This window comes from Ornithorhynchus anatinus, chromosome 3 (genome assembly GCF_004115215.2).
Source record: "Ornithorhynchus anatinus isolate Pmale09 chromosome 3, mOrnAna1.pri.v4, whole genome shotgun sequence".
NCBI classification, from domain to species: domain Eukaryota; kingdom Metazoa; phylum Chordata; class Mammalia; order Monotremata; family Ornithorhynchidae; genus Ornithorhynchus; species Ornithorhynchus anatinus.
Genome location: NC_041730.1, coordinates 35,147,159 through 35,160,024, shown reverse-complemented (window position 1 = coordinate 35,160,024; position 12,866 = coordinate 35,147,159). Strand labels below are relative to the sequence as shown.

General features: G+C 39.8%; 1 protein-coding gene across 6 annotated transcripts in view; it reads right to left on the bottom strand.

The window, feature by feature from the left end:
- Positions 1-12,866, bottom strand: part of NELL1 (neural EGFL like 1) — a 522,694-nt gene that overhangs the window by 399,739 nt on the left and 110,089 nt on the right. For all 6 annotated transcript variants that reach the window (XM_029061630.2, XM_029061636.2, XM_029061634.2 and 3 more), the window contains exons 8-9: positions 7,705-7,839; positions 6,824-6,926 (exon numbers count right to left, since the gene is read on the bottom strand). In XM_029061630.2, coding sequence (XP_028917463.1) covers positions 6,824-6,926; positions 7,705-7,839 — 238 coding nt within the window. The remainder of the gene's footprint in view (positions 1-6,823; positions 6,927-7,704; positions 7,840-12,866) is intronic.

Here is a 12,866-nt window from a genome sequence, read left to right as displayed (position 1 = left end):
GCACTACTTCTTCTTCACTGATCCCCTCCCCTCCCTGGCCCATTGCCCCAACAATTATTCCAGAACTTAAACTTTCTTCAGAAGATCCCAGTGGCCCCACCTACTACTTTTTCATACCTGATTACTTTGTCAACTTTTTCGTTGACAAAAATTTAAGCGATCAAACCTGAGTGTCACAAAATCTCCCCTTCATGCCCCAATTCCCTCCCACCCCAAAATCCAATCTCTCATCCTTCTCAATCTCTTGCCTTCTTTCAAATCTGTGCTTCCCATCATATGCCTTATCGCCTTATAAAAAACACTCATTCCCACACTTTTCTTCTCTCTCTGACATCTTCAACTCTTCACTGTTATGGTTCCTTCCCCTTTGTATTGAAACACACTCAAATTGCAAATATCCACTCTCTCTATTCACTCCCCTCCTTGAACATTTGCAGTTCTACTTTTGCCCTCTTCTTACCGAATCCAGACTATGCCATACTCTAATCCTTCTCAGGTTCTCAGCTGTTTTGATAATGTGAACTCCTACCTTCTCTAGGAAACACTATTTAACATTGTTTTTTTTCTGATACAGTCCTCTCCTGGTCTTATCTCTAATCAATCCTTTCACAGGCTTCACTTTGATTTCCTCCCCCTTGCTTCTTTTGGGTCACTTTATACTCACTCTTCTGGTAAGTTCATCCACTGCCATGCCTTCCACTATCACCCATGCGGTTGACTCCCAAATCTACTTTGCTTCTTTTCTGCAATCTCACATTTCTACCTGCTTCCAGGGTATCCATGGATGTTGCACTGCCATCTCAAGGTCATTATGTCCAAAGCTGAACTCATCTACCACCACAGCCAAGGAGAGCTTCAAATAATTGCAGCCTGACTTCCAGCATGCCTTCACCCCCACAAACTTCCCACTATGACTGAGTGAATTGCCTTCCCTCCCCATCACCCTCTTGCTCTTTGATTTCCTGCATGCTCTCTGTTCCATGTTGCTCCTCCAGAAACTGGCATCCCACTACACCAGAAAGAAAACACCAGCCTTTCCAGCTGTCCATCACTCTGGCTGTAAAGAAAATGGCATTAGGCCTCTTGCAACCTGAGGAAGACTAGTGGCTGCAGGAACCATTGCCAAATTCTCAAGAAACATGAAATTTTGCTCTCCTAGGCATAGCTCCCTACTGACTTGTGTTTATATTTTGTGCAACCTTTATGCTTTTTTAATGTTTCATTTTTCATTGCTCCTGATGTGTCTGTCTCCAGTCCTCTCCTCAACCTATACTCATAGACAGTGAGTGCCTTAAGGCCAGGGTCCGTGTCTTATTCCTACTTGAATAATCTTTCTCAGAACTTAGTGTTTAATTAATGATATTACTCCTACTCCCAAATAGTCTTCACCTCCCCAACACCATCATTCCTCCACATCTCCAAAGCCTGTGGAATGTTCCTTAACTCTTCTTTCTCTTTCAATCCTACACTTCACCCTGCTGCTCAACCCATTTGTCTAAACCATTATTCTGCACACAATTCTCCTGCCTCCAAAATGTCCCATGGGTGCTTCTTCTCTGTATCTCTCCTCCCTGCAATTTTCCCAAAACTATTGACAACACCATCATCCTCCCTGATTCACAAGCCCACAATCTTGGCCTTATTCTTGACTCATCTCTCTGTTTCAACCAACATATCCAATCCTGTCAATTTTTAATTTGCAACTCCAGAATCTGACCTTCCTCCATTCAAACTGCCAACACACTGGTGCCAGCACCGTGAGCTCCATGTGGGACACAGACTATGTCCAACCTGATCAGCTTGTAACTACACCAGGGCTTAGTGTCAGTGCCTGGCAAAAAGTAAGTGCTTAACAAGTAACATTAAAAAAGCATGTTATATCCCATCTGAATTACTGCATCAGCTTTCTCTCAGACCTCCCTATCTCTAGACTTTCCCTTCTCCAATTCACTCTGGTGCCCATATCAATTTTTTTAAAAAATCTTCTATGCACAGCTCACCACTCCTCATAAGCTTCCAGTGGTTGTGTATCCACAACAAGCAACAAGCAGAAACTCTTTACCATCAACATTAACTCACTCAAACAGCTCTCTTCCCACAACTTCCCCTCACTCTTCTCCCATTGGAAATCAGACAGAATATTTTGTTCCTCTAACACCAACTTATTCCTTGTGTCTCATTCTCATTTAGAAAACCATCAAGCCATTCCTACACCCTTCCTCCTGCATGAAATTCCCACTTCACATCTGACAGATTACTCTCCCCATTTTCAAAACCCTATTAAAATGGCATTTCCTCCTTCCCTTACTCAGCTCTCATGAGCCCACCCTATTTTCCCTCCCTATTGCATCACTACACACTTTAATCCACATCTCCAAGGCACTTAGGTACTAACCGCACCGCCCGCCAAGACTCATTTTCATAATCTTATTATTGGTTGCTTCCCCTATCTGTAATTTATGTTAATGTTTATCGTCTCTGCTATTATTGTATTAAGCGCAAGGAAAAAAATACACCTGCAAAAAAATAGATACGGTCAAGGGGCTCATAACTTAAAACATAAAATATAAAGGCAGCAATAAATATAATAAGAGCAATGGAGTTCTGTACTAGAGGAACGAATTTCAGGCTCTACACCACAGCTCGCAGCATTTGTTTCTCTCAAGCTAGCCTGCTCACAGTGCCCCATTCTCATCTCTCCTATTACCAATTTGCTCATGCCTTTCCCCTGATTAGAACTCCTTCCTCCTTTTTTAATCTGGCATACCACTGCTCTCCTCTTCTTTAGAACCCCTTAGAATCAAATCTCCTCCAGGCCTTCCACAATTCTCTCTGGTTTATATCTCAACTGCCATTTCAGCACTTCTGAGCCATCTAAGAAGCAGCATGACTCAGTGGAAAGAGCCTGGGCTTCGGTGTCAGAGGTCATGGGTTCGACTCCCGGCACTGCCACATGTCAGGTGTGTGACTGTGGGCAAGTCACTTAACTTCTCTGTGCCTCAGTTACCTCATCTGTAAAATGGGGATTAACTGTGAGCCTCACATGGGACAACCTGATTACCCTGTATCTACCCCAGCGCTTAGAACGGTGCTCTGCACATAGTAAGCGCTTAACAAATACTAACATTATTATTATCTAAACATTTAAATACGATCTCCCACAGGACCTATGTACCTATCTTATATACCTTATTACTTAAATCCTAACTCATACACCTACACCTTTTTTCACTATTGGCTTCAAAGCTCTCCATCCCGTGGCTCAGTGGAACGAGCCCGGGCTTGGGAGTCAGAGGTCATGGTTCGAATCCCGGCTCTGCCACTTGTCAGCTGTGTGACCGTGGGCAAGTCACTTCACTTCTCTGTGCCTCAGTTACCTCATCTGTAAAATGGGGATCGACTGTGAGCCTCACGTGGGACAACCTGATTACTCTGTATCTTCCCCAGCACTTAGAACAGTGCTCTGCACATAGTAAGCACTTAACAAATACCAACATTATTATCCCCTTGCCCCCTCTTACCTCACCTCCCTTCTTTCCTTCTATAGCCCAGCCCACACACTCCGCTCCTCTGATGCTAACCTCCTCACCCTGCTTCATTCTCGCCTGTCCCACTGTCGACTCTTGGCTCATGTCCTACCTCTGGCCTGGAATGCCCTCCCACCTCACAGCTACCAAATTAGCACACTTCCCCCTTTCAAAGCCCTATGGAAGGCTCACCTCTTCCAGGAGGCCTTCCCAGACTGAACATTTTTCCTCTGCTCCTCCTTTCCTCCCCATCGCCCCTACTCCTTCCCTTTGCTCTACCCCCTCCCCACCCCACAGCACTTGTTATTATATTTATTTATTCTAACATTCTATTTTAAGGACATATATATATATATATATATAAAAAATTTTATTTATTTACATTGATGTTATTGATGCCTGTCCACTTGCTTTGTTTTGTTGTCTGTCTTTCCCCTCCAGACTGTGAGCCCATTGGGTAGGGATTGTCTCTAATTGTTACCAAACTGTATTTTCCAAGTGCTTAGTACAGTGCTCAGCACAAAATAAGTGCTCAATAAATACAATTGAATGAATGAATGAATGAATGTTTCCTTCTAGCGTCTGTTTTATTCATTTTAGAGTCTGTTTCCTCCACTAGATTGTAATGGTCTTGTAAATAGGACTTATGCCTGCTAATTTTATTGAATGCTCTCAAGTACTGAGTACAGTGCTCTCACAATACCACTGATTGACCTGAGTGCCTGAAGTGGTCCTTAATTTATTTACTTAGAAAATGGAACAATTTGGGATAGGGCAGAAAATCATGAATACTTTAATGCCCTGGTGCAGCTCCTAAGGAGATAGATCATGGCTCTAAGAATCAGGAGACCTGGATTCTTGTTCAGGGTCTGCAAGTAGAAAAATGTCTGCTGGGGCTACGCTATCAGTGGTAGAGAATTCCAGACAAAGAAGCGCCAGGGCCAATCCTTGCGGTTGATATCTTGGCATCAATGGTGAATACAGCTGGCTATTGTAGGAAGACCAGTTTTCCTCATCACTTCTCCACAACTAACGCTGCTTCCAGAGTTACCCATCTTTACTTAGAGTAGCAAATACGGGGTCCTCTTAATATCTTTGTCTCTGAAATTCCATTCCCCAATATTGCCATTACAATCTGAATCCTTTGGACTTTTTGGTATAGGCAAACATTCCTTCAAATGTGCCCCTGGTTAATAATTCAGGTAAAAAAAATCCATTGTTTCTCCATAAATAGAAACTCTTGTTTTGAATAGGTTCAGGCTAGAAAACCTCACAGCCCCCAGTTCATGAGTACTGAGTTTGGAAGAGCTCAATAAGTACTGTTTGAAGATGATGTGACAGTGCTGCTGATGGTGATAATGGCTATATCAGCAAGTTATTCACACTGTTTCCATTCCAGGAGTAGCCATCATATTAATTAACAATATTTATAGAGTATCTGCTCTGCCTAAAGCAGTCAACAGCATTTATTGACTTCTTCTTGTGTCCAGAGTACTGTACTACACACATTGAAGAGTACATAGAGTAGAGTAGGTAGACATGTTCCTTGCCCTCAAGGAGCTACAGCTTTTGCAAAAACAGACTAAGAAATGAGCAGACACTCTTCATCACAAACTGAATAGCTCTAAACAATATTCAAGTTGCTACTACAACATCTTGTTTAGCCTCTGTCACATAGAATCCATTTCATTCAGCTTTTCTATATCTTTTTTTTCCAGAGACTGAAATTTTGGCTCATTGTCACCATAATGGGCTGTGCCCAAGACAATCCACAGAGAGAAGAAGCATCCTTCTTTCCACTACAGAATTATAAATAGAATATTTGGTGTTATTTCAGTTTGGAAAGCAATACCTAGCCAAGTAGCAAAGAAAAGCTCAGAGTACACAAGTAGACAGGAGTGGCTCCCTCCATCACCCTTCAGTGTAAACTATGCCTGCCAAGCAAAGGTGGGGTCTTTTTTAAATACTGTATGTAATAATTGCCCTCCTATAACATAGGCTCATATGCTTGGGGCCCTTGCTCCTCCATACATCAATTTCCAGGTCCTAAATTTTATGGCACTTCAAAATTTTACACCAATCAAACCTTCTTTTTGTTATATAACCCAATACCAGAATTGAGAAGCCATCTATTTTCTGTTTTCAGTGTGAGATAGACAGAGCAAATTAAACATACGATTGGTACATTCATTCTAACCTCTAACATTGTAACCTACACTGACACTGGAACTATTCCTCTTCAATTCTTTTTAATCACACTTTATCTTTCTCCATCCTTCCCTATATTTCTAATTTTTCTAAATCATGCTTCTTGAAATAAAAGAAAAATTGATTTTAAGTAATTTTATCATACACAGCCTTCTCATCAGTGATTGTCCCAGACATAGCTCATTGTGGTGACAATGAGCCAAAATTTCAGTGAATGAAAAAGAGAGAGAAAAGCTGAATGAAACTGATTTTATATGTCAGAGGCTAACATGAGAGGCTTACACTGACCTGAGAGGCTAACATTGGTCAGAGACAAACCCCAATCTTACTAAATGCCCCAAAACCTACCTGAAACTAATCTCACCTACTTTTAGTTAACAAAATCAGAGGTAAAAAGCAGTTCTCTTCCCTGACTGTGAGGCAGCATGGATGGAAATATAGGTAATAAGATTTTTTCCATAATGTTGGTACCTAACCAGAACTCTGAACAGCTGTTTGATGGGGGCAGGATGGCTCTTTAAAAGGAGACCCCCTGGCTTCCTTAAGCTTTTCCTACCCTAGGTTTTTGCTCTCCTACTACTGATTGTGGAGATTCATTGATTACATACTCTGTGGCTTGCACCTTTCTAATTTACAAAGATTGCAGAGCTCCAGTCCACTGGGTTTCTACAGAAAAAAATGACAAATTGAAAGACTAAATCTTTTGAACCAGGAGCAGCAAGACCTAATGACAAGGCATCAGGCTGGGAGTTAGAGACTAGGTTCCCATCCTGAACCCAACATTTGTCTATTGGGTGATTTGGGGAAATTCACTTAATTCCTCTGTGACTCAGATTCCTCTTCTGTAAAACCTGTTCTCCTCTCCTTTAGATGATGAGCTTCATGTGAAAGAGAGGCTGTGTCCAATCTGTTTATACTATATCTATGATAGCACTCAGTACAGAGCTTGGCACATAGTAAGCACTTAAATAACACAATGATAGTAATAATTACATACTAATTACAATAATAATAATGATGAAGCTATAACCTCATGCAGGATTCCTATTCATGATGAACAGAACAGGGAGCTCATTTGCAATACTTACGTCTGCAGGCTTTACAGCACTGGCTGCTGATGTGCACAGGAAGGAAGTCAGGAGAGCAATTGAGATGGGGACAAGCCATTCTCCTGCATTCCACCACTCCACTCTGAAGAAAACAAATGCAAGTCACCAAATGGTAATGAGCCTAACCTTCTACCAGTAAACTTCTTTAGAGAACTACAAAAAGGATTAGGAATTTCAAAGTCATTCTTGGACTAAAAAATATATTTTCTGCAACCCAAAGAACTCCAAACCTATTATTTTTCTGATATAAATCAGTTGTCTCTTCCACCTTCCTGTGATGAATTTAGTGTATTAAGCAGTAAACAAAAGCCATCTTTACAAGAATATTGCAGCCTTTGTCAATTATCTTTGAGAATTGAATAATCAGTTTTATATTTTCTTGGGCAAACAGGGGCATTCTTCAGATTTTATCAAATAATTTCATCTGGATAATATTTACATTATACTGTTTTTTGTTCTAAATTTTCCAAAAGATAAATATCAACTACAGAATATGCACCTTGTTCCCAGGAATGATGTGACAGGGTCCCTAGAAATAAAATTAAATCTTATTTTTAACCTATTCCTGGGGAAAAAATTCTTAATGTAACCAACTTCTGCACACCTGAGAGCAAATGACATTTTCCCCAAAACAGTGAGTTCCTTAAGGATATAATTAGGATAAATGAGAGAAAACTGCCTAGGGACAGCAGATTTTATTTATTAAAAATGGCAATTTTCCAGTATTCCTTCATAATTGTTCATTTCACCACTAGGTAAATATTGAAAAGGTTATCATTCTCAAAGTTAACATTCTTTAAATAACCTGTATGTGCAGCAATATGATGCCCTATCCCCAAACTTGCTAAGGAAATTCTTACTTTGCATGTGCAATTCCTGCAGTGATCATCTTCTACCCATGAGTCTTTGTCTCGATATATCAGTCCATTTACTTGACAGGTCTTCTCACAATGACAACTTTCCAACTGACTGAGCCTTGTCTCTGCATAATTTAGCTGTAAACCAAAATTGTGGTTGTAATTTCTGTAATTCAATCAACCAGTTTTAAAAAGCAAACAAACAAAAAAAAACTTAGAAAAAATCCAAACAGCGGATGGATTATTCGTGGGATTTAATTTTTGTTACACAAGGGGAAATCACACTAAATTGCAGACACATTGGCTCCTATGGTCTAATGAACACCAAATGAGACATTAAACTGTATCTTAGGGACCTTGTAGGTGTTCATAAATTTGTGCACCTTCAGCTCAAACTACACACTGAAACACTCATAATGAATGCAATCTCAAGCTACTCATTAAAATGTTTACAGGCAGTAGAACCGTGAACACTGATATCTCCTTACCTCTCTCCATTCTTCGAACAGTGATTATGCAGCCTTATATTGAAACACTTAATCAATCACATTTATGGAGCACTTACTGTATGCAGAGCACTGCACAGAGAGACTGAGAGAGTACCATATAAAATATAACAGAATTGGCAGAAACATTCCCTACCCACAAAGAGTTTATGAAAGACTTAACTTGGTCCTCAGCAGATCATATTAGGAGGGTAGAAGAAGAATGGGAAAGACAAAATCAAAGCTGAGGTCAGCATGCCTTAAATTTAGGGAACTAATTTCTGGGTTTCCAGAAAAGGTGGGAACAGAAGTGAAAACCCATAGGTGGGCCAAAATTCCTCTGGGAGATTATGTAAAAATTCTCTTTCTTAAAATTGGAAATCTAAACTATTTTTAAATGTCTCACCTCTGTCCTCTTTTTCTAATATAAAAATGGATGAAATCAAATGATCCATCATCAGAGAGATTCCAAGAGCCCAAAGGTTTAGGGACTCCACCATTCTGACAAAGAGGGACAAAAACAAATTGAACCCTGAAAGCAAAGACTTATGAATCCAGCCTCAGTAGAGATATTTTATGGAGAGGAACTATGGCATGGGATGAGACAGCAGTAGTTCCACTTCTTCAACTCCCTCTCCCCCAGACCGGATCCAGAAAAAATGGCTCTACATTAGCCATTTTGTCCTGGCTCCATGCTGCCCAGAAACAGCCCTGTCCATCCTCTTCATGCCAAGTCCTTCTTTCTACACTATGGAATATGCCTAGGTTTGGAAAGCATCATACAGGTAACAAGTCACTGCACTTTAAATTTCTCAATATCTATTTCCTAAATGCTGAGTTTCCAATGGAGATGATCCCCCCCAGACTGTAAGTTCATTATGGGTAGGGAACGTTTCTACTAATTCCATTGAATTGTACTCTCCCAAGTGGTTAGTACAGTGCTCTGCACATAGTAAGTGCTCAATAAATACCACTGACTGATTGATTGATCCCAATACTTAACCCAGTCAATGCTATCCTAACTCAATATTTGCTTAAATAATAACAACAACAACGGTATTCAGTAAGCACTTACTATACACTGTGATACATACAGGATAACCAGGTTTAAACCCAGTCACTGTCCCACATGGAGTTCACATTCTAAGAGGGAAAATAGGTATTAAGTCTCCATTTTGCTGATGAGGAAACCGGCACAGGAAACTTAAGTGATTTGCTCAAGGTCACACAGCACGCAAATGGACGAGTGGGTATTAGAACCCAGGTTTCCTGACTCCCAGAACTATGTTGGTTCCAACAAATTTCCATCAACTTTGGCTTACTCTTCAGAGCATAACTCCTGATTAAACATTCAGATAAGAGAAAGTGATAGTGTGGACAAATTAAATCCATACACTCAAATCTTCATTCTTGCCATTTTCCCTTCACCTCCCCAAAGCCTCAAACAGATACCACTTGGTAACACGAATAATTATGATATTTGGAACTTACTATGAGCCATGTACTGTACTAAGCGCTGGGGTGGATACAATCAAATTGGTTTGGACACAGCCCCTGTCCTATGGAGAGCTCACAGTATCCATCTCCATTTTACAGATGAGATAACTGAGGCCCAGAGAAGTGAAGTGACTTGCCCAAGGTCACACAGCAGATAAATCGTGGAGACAGTATTAGAACCCATGGTCTTCTGACTCCTAGGCTCTATCCACTACGACTCTGAGTTTCATAGACTCATTTACTTCTTCGTTTTTCTCAGGAAAGCACTGAAGAACAGTTAGAAATGGCCAAGAGACAGAAATCAGGAAGAAGAGGCACAGATAATTCAAAATTCTTATCCCAACCCAATAATAAAATGTTAGTTGAATTCCAAATGTCCTTGAATTTTTTCTATGGTCTAGACTTTCAAATGGGCAGTTTTTGCTTAATACTGAAGTCTCCAAAGGGGAACTGGAAGGTTTATTTCCACTAGTCCCATTCAAGATTTAAGAATGTGTGCACCACTTCCTTATGCCAGCTGTACTGAAGGCATATGCAGATGGTCTGCCAGAGGTCTTATTAGAGATAAAATCGCCACTCATTTTCACTTTCTTGGAGCACTCTAAAAACTCAGCAAATTTGAAAACAAAAAGGGGAAATCATCCACGTACTCCATTTCCTATGTGTTAACAGCTTCTTAATTATTTGGGAAGGAAAAAAACCCTTCAGGATGGAGACGGTATCCGGATGAAAGCACATCACTCTCCAAAACAGGTTAATCAAAATGGAATATTGTTTGTTTCTAAGAAAGAAAACCACTCTTTTATTTTTAATATTTTGCCTCAGTATGTACAGAGCATTTAGCTCCCCAAATCATCTTCCTGAAAGTGCACTTAGCACAAATTTTCTCTCTGCTCAAAACCTTCCAGTAGTTGCCCATCTCACTCAAACAAAGCTCTTGGCCACTGGCTTCAGGGCTCACCAGTACTTTCCAAGTTGTGTATCACCTCTCTTCACCTGTCGCTCCTCTCCTTTAACTCGTATCTCCTCCCAAACTCTTGCCCACACTGTCCTCCAGCCCTTCCCTAAATCCACCAGCCTTTCTCATCTCTAAAATCCCCTCTCCTCCAAGAGTTTACATCTACTGATTTACCAGCATGCAAAGTCATATCGACTCAACAACACTTGGGAAAGTGCAACAGCAGCATAGGACATGCTAATCTTCAGGCCACAATGCTACCGCTAAAATGTAATGAAGAAGAAATTTATGCAGCTGTTTCACATTTGGAATTACTTTCACTTCTTGAATGTTCAATTTGCTTTCCTATCATTTTATTTCATCTTTTATCAAAAGCATTTAAAACTAACTTACTACTGTAATGACAGTGGACCAACCACATACAAAGAGAAAAAGATATTAACAAAAGCTAATTTTTCCAAGAGCACTTAATATATAATCTCTCCCTTTTTTTCTGGTAAAATACTGTAACTATAATAAAAGAAAAAAGCAAGTGCTAATCAAGTAAAAATTACATGTTCTGTCACTGGCATTGTCATGCTGACTTTATACAAATTCATTTTGAAAAGCTATGGGTAGCTCACCTACTTGCTCCTTAAAAATGTCTATAAATCCAAAATAGATATAGCATAAAAATCATAGATCTACAACTTTCCCTTTGTTCAAGAATTTACTTCTGTGTCTGCATACCAAATCATTTATTATCAAAATTCAAACCCAGACAGCAATGGACTTTTTTCATACTAATGGGTCAGTGAATTAATTTGAGCATACGAAGTGTACAGGTGTGTGTGTTTACTCTAAAATGCTATTTGTTTGGCATCTGACACATGGAAGTGAATGGGAAACTTCTATTGTGTTAAACCTTGCAGCTTAATTGAAAAATCACTATTGAGCCCTGCAAAACAATGAAAGCTTCAAAATTAAATTCATTACAACCTGAAACACCATTCCAAATGTAGCTATATTTACATAAATAGATTTGTCATAGATTTAAAGAAAGGAAAACTCAAGAAATTTTCTAACTCTGCTCTCGCCTCCCTGAGCATGAGTTTTGAGCACAGGGAAATTGGGAGGTTCTCTAGACACAGAATAGGTGAAACTCCTTTCTGCATTGCGCTGACTGGGCCCTGTACATATCACCCATCAGGCCTAAAGCACTTATGTACATGTGTGTAATTTATTTATTTTTATTAATGTCTGTCTCCCCTTCTAGACTGCAAACTCACTGTGGGCAGGAAATGTGTCCATTTATTGTTATATTGTACTCTCCCATACACTTAGTACAGTGCTTTCCACACAGTAAGCACTCAATAAATATGACTGAATAAATGAATGAAAGGTGAAAGAGAAGAATCATGGGAGTAGGAGTAGGGGCTACCTAACTTTCCTTCTACTATCTCTGGCAAGGAAATCCTCTAACTGCTGGTTGGATAGCTGTCATTTCATTCACACAGATTTACACTCAAAAAGCTACCAAGACCCCCAGGATTCTACCTAAATGTTGTGCTGAACTTGCCACTATGGTCATGTAGTAATTGAGACTCTTATTTATACATTTCACTTTTTTTACCCTTATCTATAGTTCAAATTCCACTCTTCTCACAATATTTTTTCTGGTATTTCTGTCACTAGGATATTAAATCATGCCTTTTCCACCTCCTGCCCATCAGACATACATGAATTGAAGACAACTATATTTAGAATTTGGGAGAATATAATAGAAGCAAAATACACATTCTCTCAAGAAGTTTATAATTGAATAAAGGACACCAGCAAAAAAAATTTACAAATTCTGAAAGCAAGAACAACAAGGGTGAAACAGGTATTGGTGTGAATATTATGTATAACTGAATATATATAATGCATAAGTATTGAGGATGGTATAAAATACATACATACTAAAGTAGCTTTTGAGTATGTATGACTAGGGGCATTGGGGTGTCAACCGGGAAGGATTCCTGGAGAAGGTGGGATTTTTTAGGAAGACTTTGTAGAAAGGGAGAGCTCTATTCTTGGGAATCTGGGAAACAGGGAGTTCCAGGCCAGAGAAATGGAATAAGCAAGGAGTTTTAGGCTGTAGGCAGGAGAGACAAGACTGATTTTGAGGTAGGGTGAGAGTGAGATGAGGAGAGCTGCGAGTGAGGTGAGATTGGATGGAATGAAGGGAGCAAGTTGACAAATAG